We start from the raw sequence: 20,040 nt of genomic DNA on the forward strand, positions 1-20,040 counted from the left end.
GTATCAGCTGCTTCATCAGAACAAATACCTGTGACAGGTAGAGGAAGTGCTAAGCAACCTGAGAAATACAAAATACTAACTAGTGAACAGGGAAAGCTACTGCTCTATGACATCAGAAAGGCCAAAATACTTCCCAAAAGCCCCTGTGCCCCTCTTCACGACAAATGTCCAATGTTAGAAGTGGGTACAGTTCTCTCAAGCTGAGGGAAAAAAAAGCCTGAACTCTATACAAGGGAGAGAGCTCTGGCATTTTCCAGAACTGTCAACAGCTGCTGGCATTTACTGTAAAATAAAGTCTCATCCAAATGAGGAGCTTCCCAGCACTAAAGAATGGTAGGAAAGTGACTCTACCAAGTGTCACGGAACATGCCCAAAGCCCCATCCATACACAAATCTATCTCACAGCATCAAATGACCAAGGATAACAGCAACAACTTTATTTAAATCTCACAAAGAAAAGGAACACAAGTTACTTAAGAAAAAAAACTAAACCAAAACACAAACAGCACTAAACCAAATTCTTCCGTATGGACTTGTTTGACTCTGTGCCTGGTAATGAAAAAAAAATCTGAAATCAACCTCAGTCAACATAACTGCTATTTGCTTTGCACATGGAGCTATTCCTACTGAATAGTAACCAATGAGAATCTGAGTAGTACAGTACAAACCAGGGCCTAAGCACTGGATATTACTTGGAACTGCACAACCAAAACTCCACACACATATTAGAACCAGGAACTTTCTTTTGCACGTCAGTGTACTGAAATTCTTTAATAGAAAACCATTTAACTACATGCTTGTTAAATAAGAAGCATAATAATAACTAGTTGATTCCAGTTATCTAAAACAACTGTAGTCACACTAGAAGTGAAGAGAAAGTTACAGAGAAAACACATCAGTAGAACAGTCCATGCTAAGTCTCACAACCCCCGTAACAACATTCAAGCTTAAACAAAGATCTGTGGATCTCTTTCTCTGCAGAGTACTGCCTTGATAACAAAGAATGGCTGATAGCCTCTTTTTAAGGTAGCAAATAGTTTAGGAGACAAAATTTTGCCCTTATTTTAACAACCAAGAAAAACCAAGGATGCAACTGTTGAATTTTGAAAATAAAAAGCATAATGTGCCAACTGGAGAAGCTCATTGGTTTCGTTCTACATAACTATATAGCTTGTATGACAAAAATAATCCTGTGTGAAATATCCCCTAAATATAAACAAAAATAAGACCAATCAACTCTTTTGTGGGCAACACTTTAGTTAATACTTTAAGAAAAGCAAAATATTATGTTTTTTATAGCAAGCAGAGGCCTACTTAAATGCTGATCTGCCATCTCAAGCTGTTTCCAGTTACAATGAAAATTAAGTTCCACAGCCTCACATGCTCATTATCCCATGCACATCTCTAGAAGAAAAAAAATAAATGCAACAAAAATCCCCACAACTACTGAGATAATTCTACATTCCCTAGAAAGGAAACACACTTTTTTATAGCTGGTAACTTAACTTCAAAGATAGTAAAGTTTGTCTGAAAGCATCAGGTTTGGTTCTCTGTGAATACTCTGACCAACGAGGAAAGCCAGTTTATGAGCATACTGGCAAGGAGCAGGTACTCTGATCACACCCTGCAGAAGGTTAAAAAAAAAAAATTCAAATTATTTACATCAGTGTGCATTCACTACAACAACAAAAAATCCTGGAACTCAAAAGTTTGCATACATGTAAAATTTATATTCCCTGTAGTGTCTGCAGACTTCTAAAACAGTATTATGTATACTCAATACCTTAAGCAAATTTGCTTAATAAAAGAAAACATGCAGAAAAACCTTGACCCTGTTCCCCTCCTCACTCCAAAAAAGCCTCTTATGGAGTTTTATGTTAGATGCAAGATCCCACATAGAGTGAAACATGTAAGTCATGTGAAATACTCATAGCTGCTAAAGAGATAGATCTAAAGCACACCTCAGACCTGAGCTCACTGTGCTGATGTTGGTATGCAGCAGAAGTCTCAAGGAAAACAGAGGAACCTCTCCACACAAAGAGGTGTTTCAGCAGGTAAGAAATAATCATTTCAGTTTTGCTCTTGACACAGAAATTCGGAACAATATTCAAAACAAGCCTTTTCTAGTAAGAATAAAAATGACTTCTCAGACTTCAAAAATATTAATTATAGATTGTCTAGTCATAAAAGCACCACTCCAGGCCAAGAGACACACTTGCAGGCTTCTTGGATCTGCATGGGTGTCTTTAAGGATAACTTTTTCTTTTTCTTGTGGATTGTTACTGCAGAGAGATGTGCAATCTTAGACAAATATTGTAATTTCCCAGAGGAAATACTTACCGACCAGTTATAGTACATGTGGCAAAGTTTGTAGGTTAAACGTTGTATATGATCTGGCTTCAGTTTGCTGCTATCATATATGACATTGTAATGGGTGGGTGACACACAGCCATTTCTCACTGTCTGACTGACAAGAAAGAAGTCATACCTATAAACAAAGAAACACCAGAAGAGCTGCTTTGCTTAGAACTGTGCAAATCCCCACAAATTTGTCTTCTTTTTTTTCTTCAAGTGACTTTACAGATGCTGAGTGAACCTCTGAAATATGGCTACACTTTGGTCACAAAATAAATCAGTTTCCCCTGCTGAGAGGCCAGGAGATCTGGAAGAAGGTAAATAATCTCATATGGAACACATCTGAAGACCATGAAGATCTTCACCATTCATCACTTATAGTCTTCCCCCTGATAACCACCCTGCACACATGCTCAGTTTATGCTCCTCATTCCCTCAGGCACCTTGAGGTGTGTTAGGTTGTTTGTCACCTAACACTTGGGACACCTGCAGCAACTTGGTAACACACGAAAAGGCAAAACTATCAATCAGTACTGCACATAGCCACAGGAGGCAGAAGTGTTCAAGCATCCCTTGACCAAAGCCAAACCTTTCATCCTGGACTGAACAAGCTTTGCATTCCCCAGATACTGGACACACGCTTCATGGAGTGTGACTTGGAAAAACATTCAATACTGACAGCAGATGAAGTCATGAGATCTTTGTACGTGTTACCTACACATGTTCTTCTCCTAGTGACTTCCCAACCACCAGAGAATGCCTCCAACACTTGCTCATAAAAGGCACCCCTCTTACAAAGTAACAAATTTTATGTACAATGTCAAAACTACAGCCAGACTGTTCATTGAAAAACAGTCAGGCAATCGTATCAACAGCCACTCATTCAGTACTAAACCTAAAAATCAAGAAAGAAACACCCAAAAGTGAAACACACACTTAATGACTTTGCATACATATAGTATACAAATAGTATATGTTGGAAACCATAAAATAATTGCATAATGGATTAAGAAAATTTGTTTCTCCATTTCTTTAATCTACACATTTACTATGATTTCCTTTCAAAAGGACTGAAATGGGGAAAGCATTCTTCTACTTGATCCCACAGTCAATTTAATATCAGATTGCCTGCCTTTATAATAAGGTTGCCAACAAAGAAGTGTTACTACCACACTCACCATTCTGGTCTGGTAACCTCCACATCAACAACAGTACCAGGGGGTGGGTTTTTGAGTCCTCCAGCAGTGTGTGCAAAGAATCTGGTATTCACTCGTTTCTTCACAACAATCACAGTAAGCCTTGGACTGAAATAAACGACAATAAAAGAAAAAAGCCCAAACAACTTATTTAGTTAAGTTATTTAAGCTCAAAATGAATAAGGAGGAAAAGACAAAACAAACTTAATTTCTAACCACATTTGTATCCCAGTGTATATTTCTCTTAACAGTATAAAAAAACAGGGTAATGGAAACAGACTTACTTATAGTCTGTACCAACACTCTTCAAGCAATCCAGAAACTGAGGCACTTCATAATTAACCAAAGTGTTTAGCTGTCCATCTCCTACACCATCACGATACACAATAATACGAGAGGGTAAATAATTATTCCACTTGAACCAGTCTCTCAGAGCAGCTTAAAAACAAAAAAAGAGTAAAAGCTGTTAGCTGTAGCAACAACTGACTCAAAACCAAAACTAGATCTTTCTTCCTGGAAAAACAGCCTTAAGTTTGGAAACCTGAAATCACCAACCTTTCAGTGACCTTACACAGGTACGTGTCATGATACACTTATGTTACCTGCCAGGGAAATTCTGGTTTACCCGTGTCCCAAAGACAAAAGAACCTAAGGAGATTTATTCACTATGCTGGTGTCTCTCACAGTAAGGAGTCACCATCCTTTATATGTCTCCTTTAAAGCATTCTTTGGAGTGCACTGATTAACTGCATTTAAGTATTGTTAACAAATGGGGGAATCAAAGAAAGATTGACTGTACATAAAATGCTATTAATTTTTTGCAATGTTTACAACTGTATCTTTGTTTCTATCTAAGTGCAAAGGGCTAAGGCTTCCCCTCAAGGAAGCTGAGGAGGTGTGTCTTGAGGAAGTTAAATTGTCATTCCTTGGACCTGACTCAACAAGAGCAGAAAGCCTTCCCTTACTCTGCAAGCAGGCTTTGAGTCCATCCACAAGTTCTTGCCCACGACTTTGAACAACAGAGCGGGAGAACCACCTGTGAAGAACAAAACAGAAGATTCACAACATTTCCTGTCCTTACTTCAATTAAGTTATTTTTAACATGGCTATGACCACTTAAGTCTTCATGGGCCTTGTGATCAATGCGGTCATGCACGAGTTAGTGTACTGTGACAGCAGCCTCTGTGGCAGACAAATGCCTCATCACCAGGCAGGGACAATTCCTCTCAAAAAACTCTAATGCCCTCTAATCATCTTGACCCATCATTTACCCCCTCTCCCAAGCACTCTGGAAGAAGGACAAGGGTATTCCTTAAAGCATACATTGGAAAAAATAATTCACCCTCTATATTTCTTATTAACAATATACAATAAATGAGTTTGGTCACTTTAATGATGGCTCACCACATTCAAGCTACTTTTCAGCTAAAAGATAACAGGATTTTCTTGTATTTTTTTTTTCCATTTTGCATTCAAATCTTACCTAGTCATTGTTTGATTCAGGCTAGAGACAAATCCTGCAATTGACTGCTTTCCAGCTAAGCTGTCATGGTAACAATCAATTCCCACAATCATCACCTGTTTCAGCTTAAAAAAAAAATCAATACAGAACATGCATTAATACCTGTAGACAGGCCAAAACACCCATCACCTCCATCCCATAATGTAACAAGATCACGATGTAAACTTAAGTAAAGGCTTGCTTTTTAAATAAGGCTCAGTAAAGATAAGCTACCACTTTAACAAAAAAATCTTAACTTACTGGGATCTCAACACTCCAAAGTTCTCCACCCATTTTACAGTTCATTTGTAAGGCAATTTTTGTTGCTATGGCCATAGCAGTCTGAGGCTTACTTAAAGTGCGAGCAATCAAACACTGGCTTGGAATGGGACAATCCGTACATAAGTATTTCTTGATAGCATCATACTTATCCTTTCGGGAACTAGACAAAACACAAACTGCCTTTAAAGAAAAAAAAAAGCATGAGTAGGCATGTGGTAGAGACTCAGGAGCCAAGAGTTTCTGTGGATTATTTCTGCAAATGAATCCCAGTAGTCTTAAACCACCAATTACAAAGATTAATGTGATTTGCAGTTATGATTCAGATACATACGATGTTTGTGTCAGGGGTAACACTTTGCTGTAAAGCCCTTAAATAAGCTTCTGTTCTATCATCTACTTCAATCCTGAAAAGGAAGAGAAAAAATGCTCACAGGAAACCCGCAGCTAACATCTATTGAAACTTCTCCAAGAACATAAATGCTCAGTATGCATCCATACTGCACCAAGTGTCACGTTTCTAGATATTAACAGATGTACAATATTAACATTTTGATGATTCAGAGGAATCAAGCCCAAAAGCAATGAAATTGGAAGTCAGAAGCAAGCACAGGTACTCAGAGGAAGACATTTGCAACAAAACCAGATTAGCATACATCCAAAGTCTGCAAGGAAACATATTATCCTAGCATGACATACAGCTACACTTGAGAAGGTTTTGCTCAATGACTTATGTCTGTGTTTGGTTTTAGAACACTCTAACCCAACGAAATGTCTCAAGGAAAAGAATGAACACGAAAATGAGTCACTAGAGAAAAAAATCTGCATACTGAAAGTGACTTTGTTTATAAAAAAATCTCACACAAGTCATTAGTATGACATACTATGCTAACTCCTCATTTAACAGCCTAAACCTGCTAACAGATATACCTCAGTAATTATGATTATTCCATCAGCTTTCTAAAGACACTCACATGGTTGCCTTGTTCATCCTGATTCCCATTGATGGTGTGACTTTAAAGAGATTCTGAATTAATGTATTAGCAACATCATAGTTGCGCCTGGTGTATACTAAGAGCCAGTTGTCCAGAGGCTTGGAACAGATCAAGGGAACTCCTCTGGTTTCCCTTGACCAATCAGCAAGCTGGGGGTTGTAGTCAAACTGTCAGTAAGAGATGGAAGAGAAAGAAAATCAACACCCTACCAAACAAGCTATACCACAACTTCTGTCTCATTACGTTCAACACTTCTATCTAGAAAAAAAATGATGCTATTTTTACCTCTTATTTTACTGTCCTTGTCACTAATTTAAAATAAGCTTTATCTAGCAGTCTCAAAAGTCCTACACTCTTCAAATACTTCACTCGTAACTATAAAAAGAAGCTTAAGATTTCCAGACCAAGAAAGTTGTAGCACAAAAATGTGGGGCAAATAGTAACAATGACATAGCTGTTATATATTGACTTATTTTTCTCCCATTTTCCCTTTTCATAAGGTAACTGCTTGAGAAAAGTAATATCAGAAAAAAGATACCAGATCTTTTCAATAACAAGAATTAGAAAAGCTTTACCAAATACACAGACCTACACATCAAGACATTGTACAATGCCCTTTTCCATCTAGCATCCACTCAAAGCAAACATAAGCCTTCTACTACAAAGCAAATATATGATGCTTTATGGAAATCTATGACTGAATTTAAAACAAGTTATATTGAAGAGTCATTCCCTTTGAGTGAACACATACTGTATGTGTTTTATCTACTGAACTGAAATAGTGGCTTTGCATTTGAAAGCCTTGGTATTTCAATAAATGGAAAATAATTAGAAACATCTCTGGTGTATCTGAAATGACTTTGTTTAGACAGATTGTTTTGAAAGGATGACACTATTTAATGCAAGCCAGCAAAGTCTCCAGGGCTTTCTAAACTCAACTTGAAAACAAATCAGAAAGATTCGAAGTCTACTGTTTGGAGAGAAGCTTGTGTAATCCTTCACATATAATTCAACAAATGTTTCCTTCCTTAAGAACTTGCTTCATCAGTGAGATGCAGAATATTTCAGAAGTTGTTTTATTTACCACACTCCCTGATTGCAGGATCTTTTCTCCTTGAACAACTCTTGCCGAAAAGGATAACAAATTAGAATCAAAGCTTAAACCCCAGTCTCTGAGCTCTTTCTGAACGTTGTCATCTCTGTTTAAAAACAAGACAACATTAAAACATGAAGAAACTTGTTTTTACAAAAGCCAAGACTTTTGTAAAACCAGAAATATTTCTGAAGTTTGTTGCAAGAAAAGTTCAACATTCAAATTTTTTAATGACAAAGAAGAAGAGAAGATATTAAGGATTCATACTTTTGCATGTAGTCAATAAGTCTTTTAACTTCACGCTGTCTTTGCTCAGGTGGCAGTCGTGTGTGAATGGCCAAGTCTTTCATCATATTAAAATCATTACGCATCTTCTCAGTTAATCCTGTTAATGGCAAAGTCTTTCTCTGAGTAAAAGTTAGATTAAGGACTAAGAAAAGTAAACTTGCCAGTCATGGAGATTAACTAACTGCAGACACCTAAAGTGGTGTCAATAGGATTCAAGGTTTTGAGTTTCTCCCTGTCTATAAATTCCTGTCTGCAAAGAATTAAAAAAAAATCCTAGATTTTTGCAGAGGAAACCACAGCAGACATGTGGATCTCTAAATTAGCAAAACAAAACAGTGCTGAGATGGACAGGTACTGCTAGTACAAAACACAAAATATTTTACTTAACTTGGTAAGAGGCTGCTGTTAAAATACCAGTTTCAGTAGCCATTACAGTTTGACAGGTGCTTAGACATAAAAAAACACTATAGTACCTGTTAGGAAGCACAGCTCTGGAATCAGAACCACAGGTCCTGGCACAATGTTTCCTCTCATCCTCTTAGACTGACTGATTAAGACAGGCTGGTTCAAGTCAGTAATTTCTTGATTATATTGCTGTATTAGAAATAGATATCGTGTGTTATTTTGTTCATAACCAACACTCAGTTTTCCTTAATAACAGTCACTTTCAGAAAATATACATTTTTTCTAAAACAAGAACAAACCAAAAGCAACCAGCAACTTTTCAATTGGCACATCTGACTTGAAAATGGTTTTGTCAGAGAAGGCCAAACAGGGAAGCACTATTCTCTCTACTGTTGCTATCAAATTGTTGATTTGTTAGAGACAATAAAAAGAATGCTACTGCCTTGCTTGAGGCTGTATCATCCACAACATCTAACTCCAGATTAGGATGCTCATTCCAGTTCAGTAATGGACATGGTTTCCTCCCTACAGAGCAGTTTACTTAAAGACACCACAAAAACCAAACAGGATTCCAAGTGAAAATTCTGAAATTCAGCCCACCAGCAATCTTTCCTTACACCTGGAAGATATTGGTCTGTGTAGTGGTCATTAATTTAGTTTGGGAAATAAGATGAACAACCAAACCACAAAAAGGCAACACAAGCTGACAGTCAACACACATGCAAGATCACAGCAAAGGCAAGAAAGCAGAGAAAATTTACCATTTATAAACTTCACCCTGAATGAGAACAGACAATTTGTATGTTGCTTCTAGTTCATTAAGTCCCATCCAGACTTACAGCTGAAACTGATGTACAGAGATTTCACAATGTTGGCCTGGGACACTACCACTATATCCCTCTCAAATTAGCTGGCCCTGCTTCCACCTTCTGTATGGTTCCTTTTAGAGTCACCCAGAAGCTCCTTGTTCCTGGCATTATCCTGTCAGTAGCCTGACCAGCTACTCTTTGGGATAGATTACTCATGCCAAATCATGTTGTGCAGGTTATTTGTGGCTATCAGAATACATAGTATCCATTAAAAGTAAAATTCTATTAAAGAAAATTATGAATTATCAGGCATTATAAATAAACCTCTACAAGTTACAGCATAATACACACACTGACAAGTTTCCATACCCTTCTGTAGTACTCCACAAAGCTGATCTCAGAACCATCTGATCTTCTAAAGGTACACTGGGGATTGCCATCCCAGTCAATGTCATCAATTCTGTATGTTTTGTTATTGTACCTAAATGAACAATTTCATCAGTTGCTTTTTTTAAATCTTAAATGGGAAAAAAAATAGAATGGTGGGATGGAAAAGTTAATAGCAATATTCATCTGAATTGAAAGTTTTGCTATCTGCAGCAGTAACTTCAAGCTTGCAATTGTAACAGGCCATCAATCCTCATAAAAGCTAAATTACAATAAATGAAAACAGAACAAACCCAGTAAACATATCCTGCTCTTGTAAATCCATCACCTTGATTTTGCCTGAGTTTGCTAGCTTGATGATGAAAGCATTTTCATGCTTTCTGAAGCTCCACTGTATACTTCATGGACATGGAACATTTAGAGGGAATAAACCCACATCTGCAAGATGAGTCCAGAGAGACTTACTTTGTAAGAACAACCAAACCTATCAGCTCTTTAGCACAGGCATCTCTAAATCTTTGCTCTCCAATCTGCTGAAACAGACCATACATAAAATCCAACACCGTTTCACTGCGAAGAACCTTATGGCTCACATCTGCACATAACATAATGCTCTCTTCATACTGAAGGATAGAACTTGTGAAGCCAGGCCAAACCATCAACCTGTCAAAAAGGAACATACATAATCTTAATGTGCTTCAAAGTATCTATATTTTCACCCCTAGAGTTATTTCTGTATAATATACACTGGTAAAGAGTAATGAGACCTTACACTAAGAAGAAGCTTAATATAGGAGATCTCATGCTTTCTCGGAATACCAATTTTTCAAGTCCATAAGATAAACCATCAGAATGGTATCAAAATATAATCCTTTATCCCTGCACCCCTCCTAAATCAGAGTATCCTTTTTGCCAAACCTGTGGTTAGGGATGCTGACTGGGTCATTGGGGTTGTAATAATTACGTCCAATCTGCTGCAAATTCATCATCTTCAGAAGCCTAAGAAGTTGAAACATGTATGTTATTTACTGTTATTATTCAAACATTTATTATCAAACAATGCATGGTCACATCCCTCTGCATAACCTTGGTTTTGTTCACCTGACTAGATGGTACAGTCTTAGTGGTGCATTTTTCATTCAGCTCAGTTTAGAAAGGCCACAGACACTTATTAATGACAATGAAACATTTGAGAGTAAGTTACCATACAATCCAACCCTTCACCAGCCAGCTGAAGGTAGCAATCTCAACAAGCTACATTTCAGGTGAAGCAGGTAGTCCAGGTACCAAGGTTAAATGTTACTTTTACAGCATAAAAGTAATTTGCCAGTTCAAGGTCCTGCACTACTATTTGCTTTAAGAGGCAAAGACACAAATGAGGACAGAGATAGGACTAACTGCCTACAACAGCACTCCAGTGTGAATCTGCTTGCTCAGGGAAAAGGTATACACTCATTTCACACCGACATGTGCCAGAGACCTGTATATAACTGCACAGTACAATGTTGCCCAATGTGGTTGGTCACACAGTAACAGTAGGTACCAAGGCTTAAAAATTTACATTTATACTACTGATGTGTAGTCCATTCTTAAGTCAGATATTTTTAGATAAAGGTTACTTGAACAGCAAACCTTCTAAAGATGATGTTATAAAACTGCAGACATGTAGGCGAGGAAGGTGGCAACTCATTAGTCAATGTGATTGTTATCTTCACATTCTCATCATGTCGAGTCCTACTAAACACTTCAGTAACCTATGAAAGTGAAGTCAGGTTAATAAAACTAGAGGCTAACAGGGGTGTGTAACAGAGCAGAATGGAGGCATCTGAACTAAAGATGAGGACAGGGAGATCACTTATCAATTGCCATCATAGGAAAAGGACTCAACTTGAGGGTAATAAATAAGCAGAATATATTGCTAATTAATATATATTCAATTCTGAGTTCAGGCACTAGGAGGCAGAAAGACAAACTTCAGAACACACACTGAAAATATCTTCCTCTTCTCCTTTTCCTATGCTCAACTTCATTCAACTTTCCTCTGCCTCCCACTGTTACCACCACAGGTTACTGAGATCAATTCGGCAGAGGGGGACAGCACCACAAAATGCAAGCTAAAATTCAAACTAAATAGCATTCCCATACCACACCTTATTTCCTAGTTTTCTTGGCAAGAATAATATTGATCCATCGAACGCATGTGTCTTTCCAATTAGCTCTTCATGCTGAAAGAGCAAAGCTGATCGAAGCCGACGTGCTTCCACCTCAGGGTTATAGCCAACATGGTACTGATACAAAGCCCACTGGGGTCGAGACTTCAAACGGAAGTAATTTGTAGTTAATTTTAGCAGAGTACCTGAAGAACCTAAAATGAGAGGTAAACATCTGAGTAGATAGAAAATTGTATCAGTTCACAGTAATTCAACAGCTCTGAAAAATTTTAAGAAGTTAAGGTATTTGAACATTAGTGATCACTTGCACTCTGCAACTGTTCTAGCTCTGTCAGCTATAGGAATAGAATTGCTGGAAACAAAAAACTAGGTGAGAAAGAAAACAGATCCAGTGCTCCTGGCCCAAAGTGACTGGTAAGCTCTACCACTCTGGGGCACGTGGCATGCTCCAGTTAGCACTCCAGTAAGCAAAAGGGCATCACAGCTGCCATCTCAGAGTCACCTGCCATGCAAAACTATGCCAAAATCTGGCACTGTTAAAACATTAAAAAGTAGAGCATCCTAGCAAGAAGGCACGATCCCTGCAACAGCCTCCTTTTACTTCTCATATTCATGAATCCATCTCGAGGAAAGAAGCATAACAAATTCGTAGACCAATGTTTTAAAAACCAGAACTCATAGAAGCAAACCTAGAGTCATTAAGCATCCTGCTAGAAGTGGACATCAGAAACATACAAGGATTATTTATGTCTAAATAGTTGCAATTTAAAATGCTTCACAGCTTCTGTCCAAAGCACTTAACTATCAGACACGTCACTTTACTGTTCCTCTTCAGCTATTGGGAGCAACTTTGCCCATTACTTAATGGAGATTTTATTTGTTTCTCTAGGGGTTACATAAAGCAGACACAAAGCAAAATTATCTTTCATTTCAACTTGCTTACATGCCTATAATCTGAACATACCAGTTTTTGATTCTTGAACATGTTCTATGGCTTGCCGAGTATTCACCCCAAGATCATGGAAATCTCTACGACGTCCACCCCTATCTGCTAAAGACAATTCCTGAAATCCTGCTGAAATCTGTAAGCCTAAAATTTGAGGAAAACAAAGAATTCTAATCAAGTTTTATATACAAATAGAATTAAATACAATTCAATTTTGAAAGCCACAAAATTAAGGGAAATCATGAAGCGTTAGGTTTCAGTTTTGCTGTCTAGTAAATTCATTTAAGAACAGCATCCTTGTAACACATTATCTTCCTCAGCTTCTGAAGATTTACAGACAATTAACTAGAAAGCAAATAGGATGAGCAAAAGATGTAAACTATCCAAAAGAATAATCTCTTCTCCAAATACAGGAAGGGCAGACCCTTCATTTCGTCTCCAGTTGCTACAGAAATGCTAAATATACACTGATGCAAAATATCTACAAAATAGGTAAGGAAGTTTCATTTCCTTATTGAGATTGAAGAGGAACAATGAAGTATCAAAATGAAATTTACTATTTGGTATTCATGCAGTTAGTTGTGCCAACAGCTTTCATCTATTTTTTGAACTATTTTGATAGAGAAGAGAGTACAGACTGAGGAGAGCAAACTAAATTTTCAAAAGTCCTGGTAGTTATACTGCACCTCAGAACAACAAGCTACCATCACACAGTCAACTTCTTCAAATCTAAGTAATAAGTATAATTTTGAAAAGAAAAATTAGAAATAAAGTCTAAAAAGTGTCTTAATTACATTCTCTTCAAAACACTTGCTCTTGTGAGCTTTCTAGCCCTTTCTGACCTTCTGGCCTTCTCTGGTACTGGGCTTGTGGAGCACCCTGAGGGATTCTCTGATGTCCACGAGCACCAGGTGCTTCTGGTATAGCTGGAGGAACATGTGGGTGCTGAGGCTGCAGCCGGCCAGGTAGCTGGCTGGGCAAAATGTGCTGAACCTGCAAGAGTTGGGAACAACTTTTCCTTCTGCAACTGAAGAAACAGCATAGTTCCAAGAGCAAAACAAACTCACTAATCAAGTACAGAATACTCAATACCCAATAAGGCTGTATCTTTTCTCCTATGTTACACAGCAAATTTACTGGTAAAGTACTTCGAGTTACGTCTATTTAAGAATTAAAAAGTGTCCTGCCTGGAAGACCTTCAACACAACCATCAGCCATGAGCAATCCCACAATTCGTATTTTCACATTACTGAACTGCATCCTGCTCCACAACTCAGTCCCTCTAGGAGTAATCAAGTTTTCTACTTTAAGTGTAAGCAAGCAAGAGGCCCATACAAAGTATGATCGCTAAACCTGAGCTAGAGAGCTGGCCTGTCTGTCTCGTACTGCAACACAGCAGCAGGGATCCCCTGTAAGAGTGTCACACAGCCTGCCAGCAACCCATTCCTGGAGTTCCCTCTGCTGCTTTGCTCTCAGCACTCTTTCTACACATCTCGCTATTCCCACATATATGTTCTGAACACAAGAGCAGTAACTAAGAAGGCCTCTCCATTCTTATACTGCCCACCTAATTTTTACACATTATAAGATCTGTCAGATGTACACCATCTAAAAAGTCTAAATACCCATGAACACTACTGCAAAGATAAAATGTACACAACCCAAAAGAGTCTATGGGAATATAATCAGAGTCCAGTCCTATCACAGAAACAGCATATCACAGATTTTGTGGTCCCTGTAATATTCATAAGAGTAGCTCACAAATAATCTCACCCCCATATTCCATCCCTGCCCCTGCAGGAAGCAGCAATGTCACCCATATGGATTCTCATGCCTAAGTCCTCATTTTCCATTTATCTAATATAAATCCTCTTGCTCATTCTGCAACCTCTTTTCAAAATGTCTTTGGAAATTCTTCTGGATCTAACCCTCTTTGAGGGAGATACATGCAGTCTACGTAGTAGAACAGTGTCAGCCAATATAGAAAAAAAGCCAAACCAGACTTTTCTCCACTCAGACTGCAAGAACAGTCATAGTCCATAGCCATAGTACCTCACCTCTACTCTTTCTTTTACTTTGCCTTTAACCACATAGGACACTGGTATCACCTCCCAACTTCTACTAATAGCTCTATTCAAGTCAAAGAGACCAAATTTGAAGTGATGAGATCTCTTTATGCTTATAAATTCTACTCCAGGTTCACGAGGCACACCAATACTACTGCTAATACAAGACGCATTTCACGACTCATGGAACAGAACTTTAAACAATCTTCTATCATGATTTAAAGTCATATGAAACTGGAAGGAAACAGACTAGCAACACTCCTCCAGACTAATCACATTCTCAACCGTTCAAAAGTAGTGACAGAAAGTCCTTGATACTAAAATTAAAACCAACTGAAACAGGTCAGAACAACAGCCAGACTCAGGTTATGCCCAAATACCCATGAGCAGCAGCTTAATGTTTTGCTTCTCAGCAGGGCATCCCAGTGGACAAAGCAGAGTATGAAAAAAACTACATATGTCCACTAGCTCTGTTATGAAAACTGCTTTAGAATACAGTACTGGTTGTAATCACACAAAAATTTCATTAATAATAGGAATTAATGTTACTATATACCTAACTTACTACATACATACACACATTTATTATCTAACATATATACCTGATATTAAAATAGAAAGCATTTGAGATATGGCATTTCAAAGCCTAGCTGTGGTAAAAAAAAAAATTAGAAAACCAACTTACAGATGTAGCCCCTACAGGAGGAAGAGGAATCTCCTGTTCTCGAAGTCTTCCTCTTGCTCTGGCTCTAGCTCTTCCAGTCATCCTCTCTTCTAAGACAAATCACCTTCAGCATTAGACTTCAACCTCCTCCTTTCCCCATCCTTATTCCAGTAAATATTATGAGCAACACTATGGCATTTGCCCTCGTTTAATTTCAAATGGTTCAGTAAAATACACCCCCATCTGCAAATCCTCCTTATTCTTGGATTTCCACACTGTCACAACAGATACAGTGGGCACCTCACAGCTTCTTCTAGCCAAGCCTAAAGCAACTGGCAAAGCCCATCACAAATTCTGCGGCTGTGAAATCAGCCAGATTAAAAAGCACACGGGTATTCGAGCACAACTCGGCCTATCAAGCAGCACATGCTTCACCTACAGCACACACCAACTCTTACTGCCTGATCTGATTCTCCTGACGCAAACTGGCCCCAGAGGCCTATCTACCCCACAGCGACCTTTCCTTTCTACTTAGGTTCGGCCCTAACTTCTCTGCCGTCCTCCAGTAGTATCCCGGACCACATCCGTGCACAGCGGCGCCATCCCCGCCCCTCCTCCACCACCAGCCATGCTGGGCCCACAGCGCTACCTCCACCTGCTGCCGGGCCGCGAAGGGTCTCTGCTCCCACCCCAAAAATACACAGCAGCCCGTCCTCTTCACACCACACGACTTCGTTCCTACCAGGGTGACTCCCGCAGCCGAAGGTACCCGCAGATCGCTCCCTCAGCCCCAACAACCTCGGCACTCCTCAGGCCACCTCCCGCCTCCCCTCAGCCGCACACCCCCGCGCGCATGCGCTGAACTTCTGTGCTGCACGCGCTCGCCCTGCAAGGCGGGAACGCAAACTGCTCCCTGATTGGCTCCTGAGGGCCGAGCGCTGCTGGAGAGTCCCGAAGAGTCCCGAAGAGAGGCACGGAGGGTCCCGAAGAATCCCGGAGAGTCTCGAAGAGACCCGGGAAGGCGCGGATCGCTGTGGCGGTCGCAGCGCCGTTTCTCTCTCGCTCGGGGCAGTGCTCAGCGCTGGAGTCTGCATTCGCCTGACAGAAGTGGTGCTGAGCGTTTCCCCCGATAACACCGACAAAAAATTCTCCAGGGGCTGAGGCTCGAGGTGTCCGCTCCGGGCACCTCTTCACCCCAAAACTGAGGCGTCCCTGAGGTGCGGGGCAGCGCTGCCCCCTGCAGGTGTTCGTGCGCGGTGGCAGAACCGGGGTTCGGTTCTGCTTTTGTCAGAGGAGAAATTTCCCGTTTAAAATTTTCCTCTTCCCACTTGTTTCTCGAAAAATGAATTTAAGTTGACCAGAAGGTGGAGCAATAAACCCAAAGATGTAACTGAGGTTGTTTCAGTGAAGGGCTGCGTTTGTCAGCCGCGTTCGGAACGCTGGCAGCTCAGCTGCTTGCTCCTTCCCAGAAAGGAGTTTCCTGACAGAAATCGTGGGCAATGGACACATGGGAGCTGCAGGAGTGATTTGACACGATCTGATGAAACATCAGCAGCAACCTTACCTTCCATTGAGATAGATGCTTCAGCAGGCTGAAAGTCAAATATAATAAAAAAACCCAAAATGTGCCTTTCTTTAAGTACCAGGGCTACCAATTGCTGTGTTTGTTACAGAGAATCACAACTTGTATTTTAGCATTTTGGACACCTCAGAACAGAACTAATAAATCTTATGACTTAGAAGTTAATGGCCTTAAGTGGGAATTAACTGTACGTGGAAGCTGGGGAAAGACAGGGTGTCTAGACAGCACCAGGGCTTAAGTGCACATTCTGTTAGTTTTTAAGTGTGCCTCTGCCTAAAGATTAGATGGCTGTGATGCATCTGGAGACACCGACTTCAAGGGACAGGAGATAACATTATCTAATTACAAAGTTACTTTTATAAAAGACCAGTCTGTTTTCATGAGGTCACTTAAAATTGTTCAGTGAATAGAGGACAAAGTTCCTTCTCCTTGTTCTCTGTTATTCCAGGTAAAATGGGTGCCAGAGTTAACATAAATAATAAAAATATCTCTTTATATATTTAAATTGTCAGTTTTTCCTTGTAGCCAGTTTCGAGCTTCTCGTTGCTGCCAACCCACTTCGGAAGCCAGATTCTCTTTTGCAAGTTGGAAAGAAGAGCTTTAAAACTATGGAAAAGAGGCTACTGCTGCTTAAGGATAGCTGAATACTTTAAGGATGTGATTTTTATTATTCAAGTGTAAATCTGGATAAATATTTAACAAACTGAGTACATACAGTTAGATGGGACATATTCAGTGCTTTTAAGAGCACTGATTACTCCTTGCCGTGGGCTTTTCACCCACAGTGGGAACTTTTATGGCTCTGTAGCCTGCAGAACTCTGCAGTGGGTCAGAGGGTTAAAGCTGCAGAAACACAATATGCAGATTTTCTTGGCTCAGCAGTATTGAAAGATAAACAGAATATAAAGATGTTGTCAAAGTAATTTACATTATATAAATCATGAGAAAGCAGTGTGTGTGTTGGAAGTAGTTCTGTTTGTTTATTAGTTTAAAATATCAGCCATACTTAATGTTTATTTTTTTAATGCCAAATTCCTTACATTTCAGTGCAGAATTTAATTATCTTTAGATGGGAGTTGTTAAAAGTAGTTAATCAAGCTGGCTACCTACAGCAATTCCTTGTAAAGTGAAAATAAACATCAACAATAAGCAGCCTCATATTTTTACGTGGGTTGCCACACAGTTCATGAGTACTTAATGGAAGATAGATTCTCATTCAGTTTGGGGGTTTTTTTGTTGGTTTTTTTTTAGCAATTCAAGCCCAGTTAAAGCTGTGACTCCACAGGCAGGCTTGAATTTTCACAATCAAGGGAATATGGAGATGGCAATGAACCAACTGCAACAGGTGCATCATGTCCTTACTCCTGGCTGATTTCTCAGAATCACTGAGGAAAAACAAGATTTTGAAAACAGTAACTGCATTTTAGGTTTTTTTTTTTCTGCATTGCCAAAACACCTACCAACGCTGGACTTCAAAACATCAAAATATCACATCTGAAATAATTTTTCACAGCTACTTGGCCTGCACTTGGCTTTAATGTTTGTTTTACCCATGATGCAATTGTTTTTGCCTTCTGTCTCCTGTTGCTACAATAAGCCATTTCCCATACATGTCATCTCCAAAGGGGAAAAGACCGCATGGAAACAGAACAAAGAAAACAGAACAAAAGAAAAACAGGGATTTTTCCAAAGGCTCATTTGATGTACAAGTATAAACAGGAAAAAGATGCCTGAGGAGGTAGGAGCCAGGAACTGTACTAGCAGACAGCTGTTAATTTGTGTAGTTAGAAGCACTTTGAGATTCTGAATGGTAAATAAATAAGTGATTCCAATGTACACAATGAAGAAAATACTAATTTAAGTACCTTTAGTATAATGTTTAGGTGTCTTGAAAACTCCAAGCAATGTCAGTTGAACTCTTCATGTCTGCCTTGTAAAACTACATCCAGGTATCAGTAGCTCTTTTGGTTTCAGCCCCAGAAGTCAGTATCTCAGAATAAAAAGTATCATCTCCTGTGTAAAAACAAGAAAAAAATAAGGAAGAATTCTTAACAGAACTCAGCAATCCATACTTGTGGCTAGATTTTAAAAAGCCCAACATGTTGCTCCTGAATCTTATTAAATATTTCTTTCAAAATTTCAAATGGGAATTGCTCAAAAATACATTTTTTAAATTCAAGTTCCTGTGGTACATACTATATATTCACAAATCTGGACCATGGAGTTTTTACATTCCTGACCAGTTTTATTCTAAAGTGAGAGAGGCAAGATTTTAAAGAGCAACTTCTTCCCAATGCAAGTTTTTTATGTCACATTTCATTTACTATAATTATACTTTGAATGGAGGAACTGATCTGCCTGCACAGAGGAGCCTGGTTTACTCACTACCTTGGTTAGGGTATTTGGGGCAGGGAAGCCAGTGTTTACCTACCAAAACAGAAAGTAAAAGACATGGTAAGGAAAAAATTGCTACTAAGAAGATAACTACTCAACTCATCATACAAGAAATACACTGCAAGTGTTTTCTCTCAAGAAGAGGGTAATATGTTTTTCAACTTTTGTATTTCCTCTGGTGTTCTAGAATATATTTTTTTCATCCTTAATTTCTGTTTTTCCTTCAGAGCCTTCATTCTTTTGTCCAACCTCTCATTTTCAATATCTCTTCTCTTAAAACATCAATCTTTTCCTGGAATCTGTGGAGGACTTGCTCCTGTACTCCCTGACAACAACATGTTTTGCTTCAACAGAAGCAAAGTGTTTTTCTGTTTCATGTGTTCCCTGGCTACCCGGGTATCTAATCACTGCAGTTATCACTGCTCATTCCAAGCCCTGTTTTGTCAGACTGTGCCCTGAACCCTCTTTTCCTGAAGAGAAAATTACATTTACATACTGACCAGCATATCCCTACCAAGATTTCCTGTGCTGTATCAACTTAACTCTATTTTCTGTTCATTTCTGCCCATGACAAATCCACACCAGTCCTAGATAACGTTTAATTTGTATCCAAATCCTGAGTGAAGTGAGCAAGAAGTGATTTGACATAGGTTGCCAATAAACAGCCTCATTAAATGGAGAGGTCACATTAAACAGACAGGAACAAGGCTTCCAGAAGTTAATACTATAATTAGATTTGTAAATTGTATTGTAAAAATAAGTATGAAACACTGCAAGATGCAGTTGTACTCTTTATTTCGCTATATTTGTAAAGTAATAAGATAAGATGGAGAATTAGTGTGTGGAGTATGCCAGAAAATAACTGAAAACAGTCTTTTGATTTTGGTATTATACAGTAAAATATTGTAT

General features: G+C 38.9%; 1 protein-coding gene across 1 annotated transcript; it reads right to left on the reverse strand.

Annotated features, from left to right (window-relative positions):
* Nucleotides 1-1,507: 1,507 nt before the first annotated feature.
* Nucleotides 1,508-15,974, reverse strand: PIWIL1 (piwi like RNA-mediated gene silencing 1). Its single transcript, XM_030460576.1, has 21 exons — nucleotides 15,898-15,974; nucleotides 15,177-15,265; nucleotides 13,268-13,418; nucleotides 12,444-12,569; nucleotides 11,459-11,673; nucleotides 10,941-11,062; nucleotides 10,227-10,307; nucleotides 9,774-9,971; nucleotides 9,291-9,402; nucleotides 8,181-8,301; nucleotides 7,687-7,804; nucleotides 7,411-7,525; nucleotides 6,306-6,493; nucleotides 5,666-5,738; nucleotides 5,314-5,514; nucleotides 5,035-5,138; nucleotides 4,517-4,587; nucleotides 3,836-3,989; nucleotides 3,534-3,659; nucleotides 2,341-2,488; nucleotides 1,508-1,624 (listed from the first exon to the last, which is right to left on the reverse strand). Exons 2-21 carry the CDS (start codon nucleotides 15,255-15,257, stop codon nucleotides 1,508-1,510), a joined length of 2,622 nt encoding a protein of 873 aa, XP_030316436.1. The 5' UTR covers nucleotides 15,258-15,265; nucleotides 15,898-15,974.
* Nucleotides 15,975-20,040: the final 4,066 nt, after the last annotated feature.

This window comes from Calypte anna, chromosome 15, assembly GCF_003957555.1.
Source record: "Calypte anna isolate BGI_N300 chromosome 15, bCalAnn1_v1.p, whole genome shotgun sequence".
Classification (NCBI taxonomy): domain Eukaryota; kingdom Metazoa; phylum Chordata; class Aves; order Apodiformes; family Trochilidae; genus Calypte; species Calypte anna.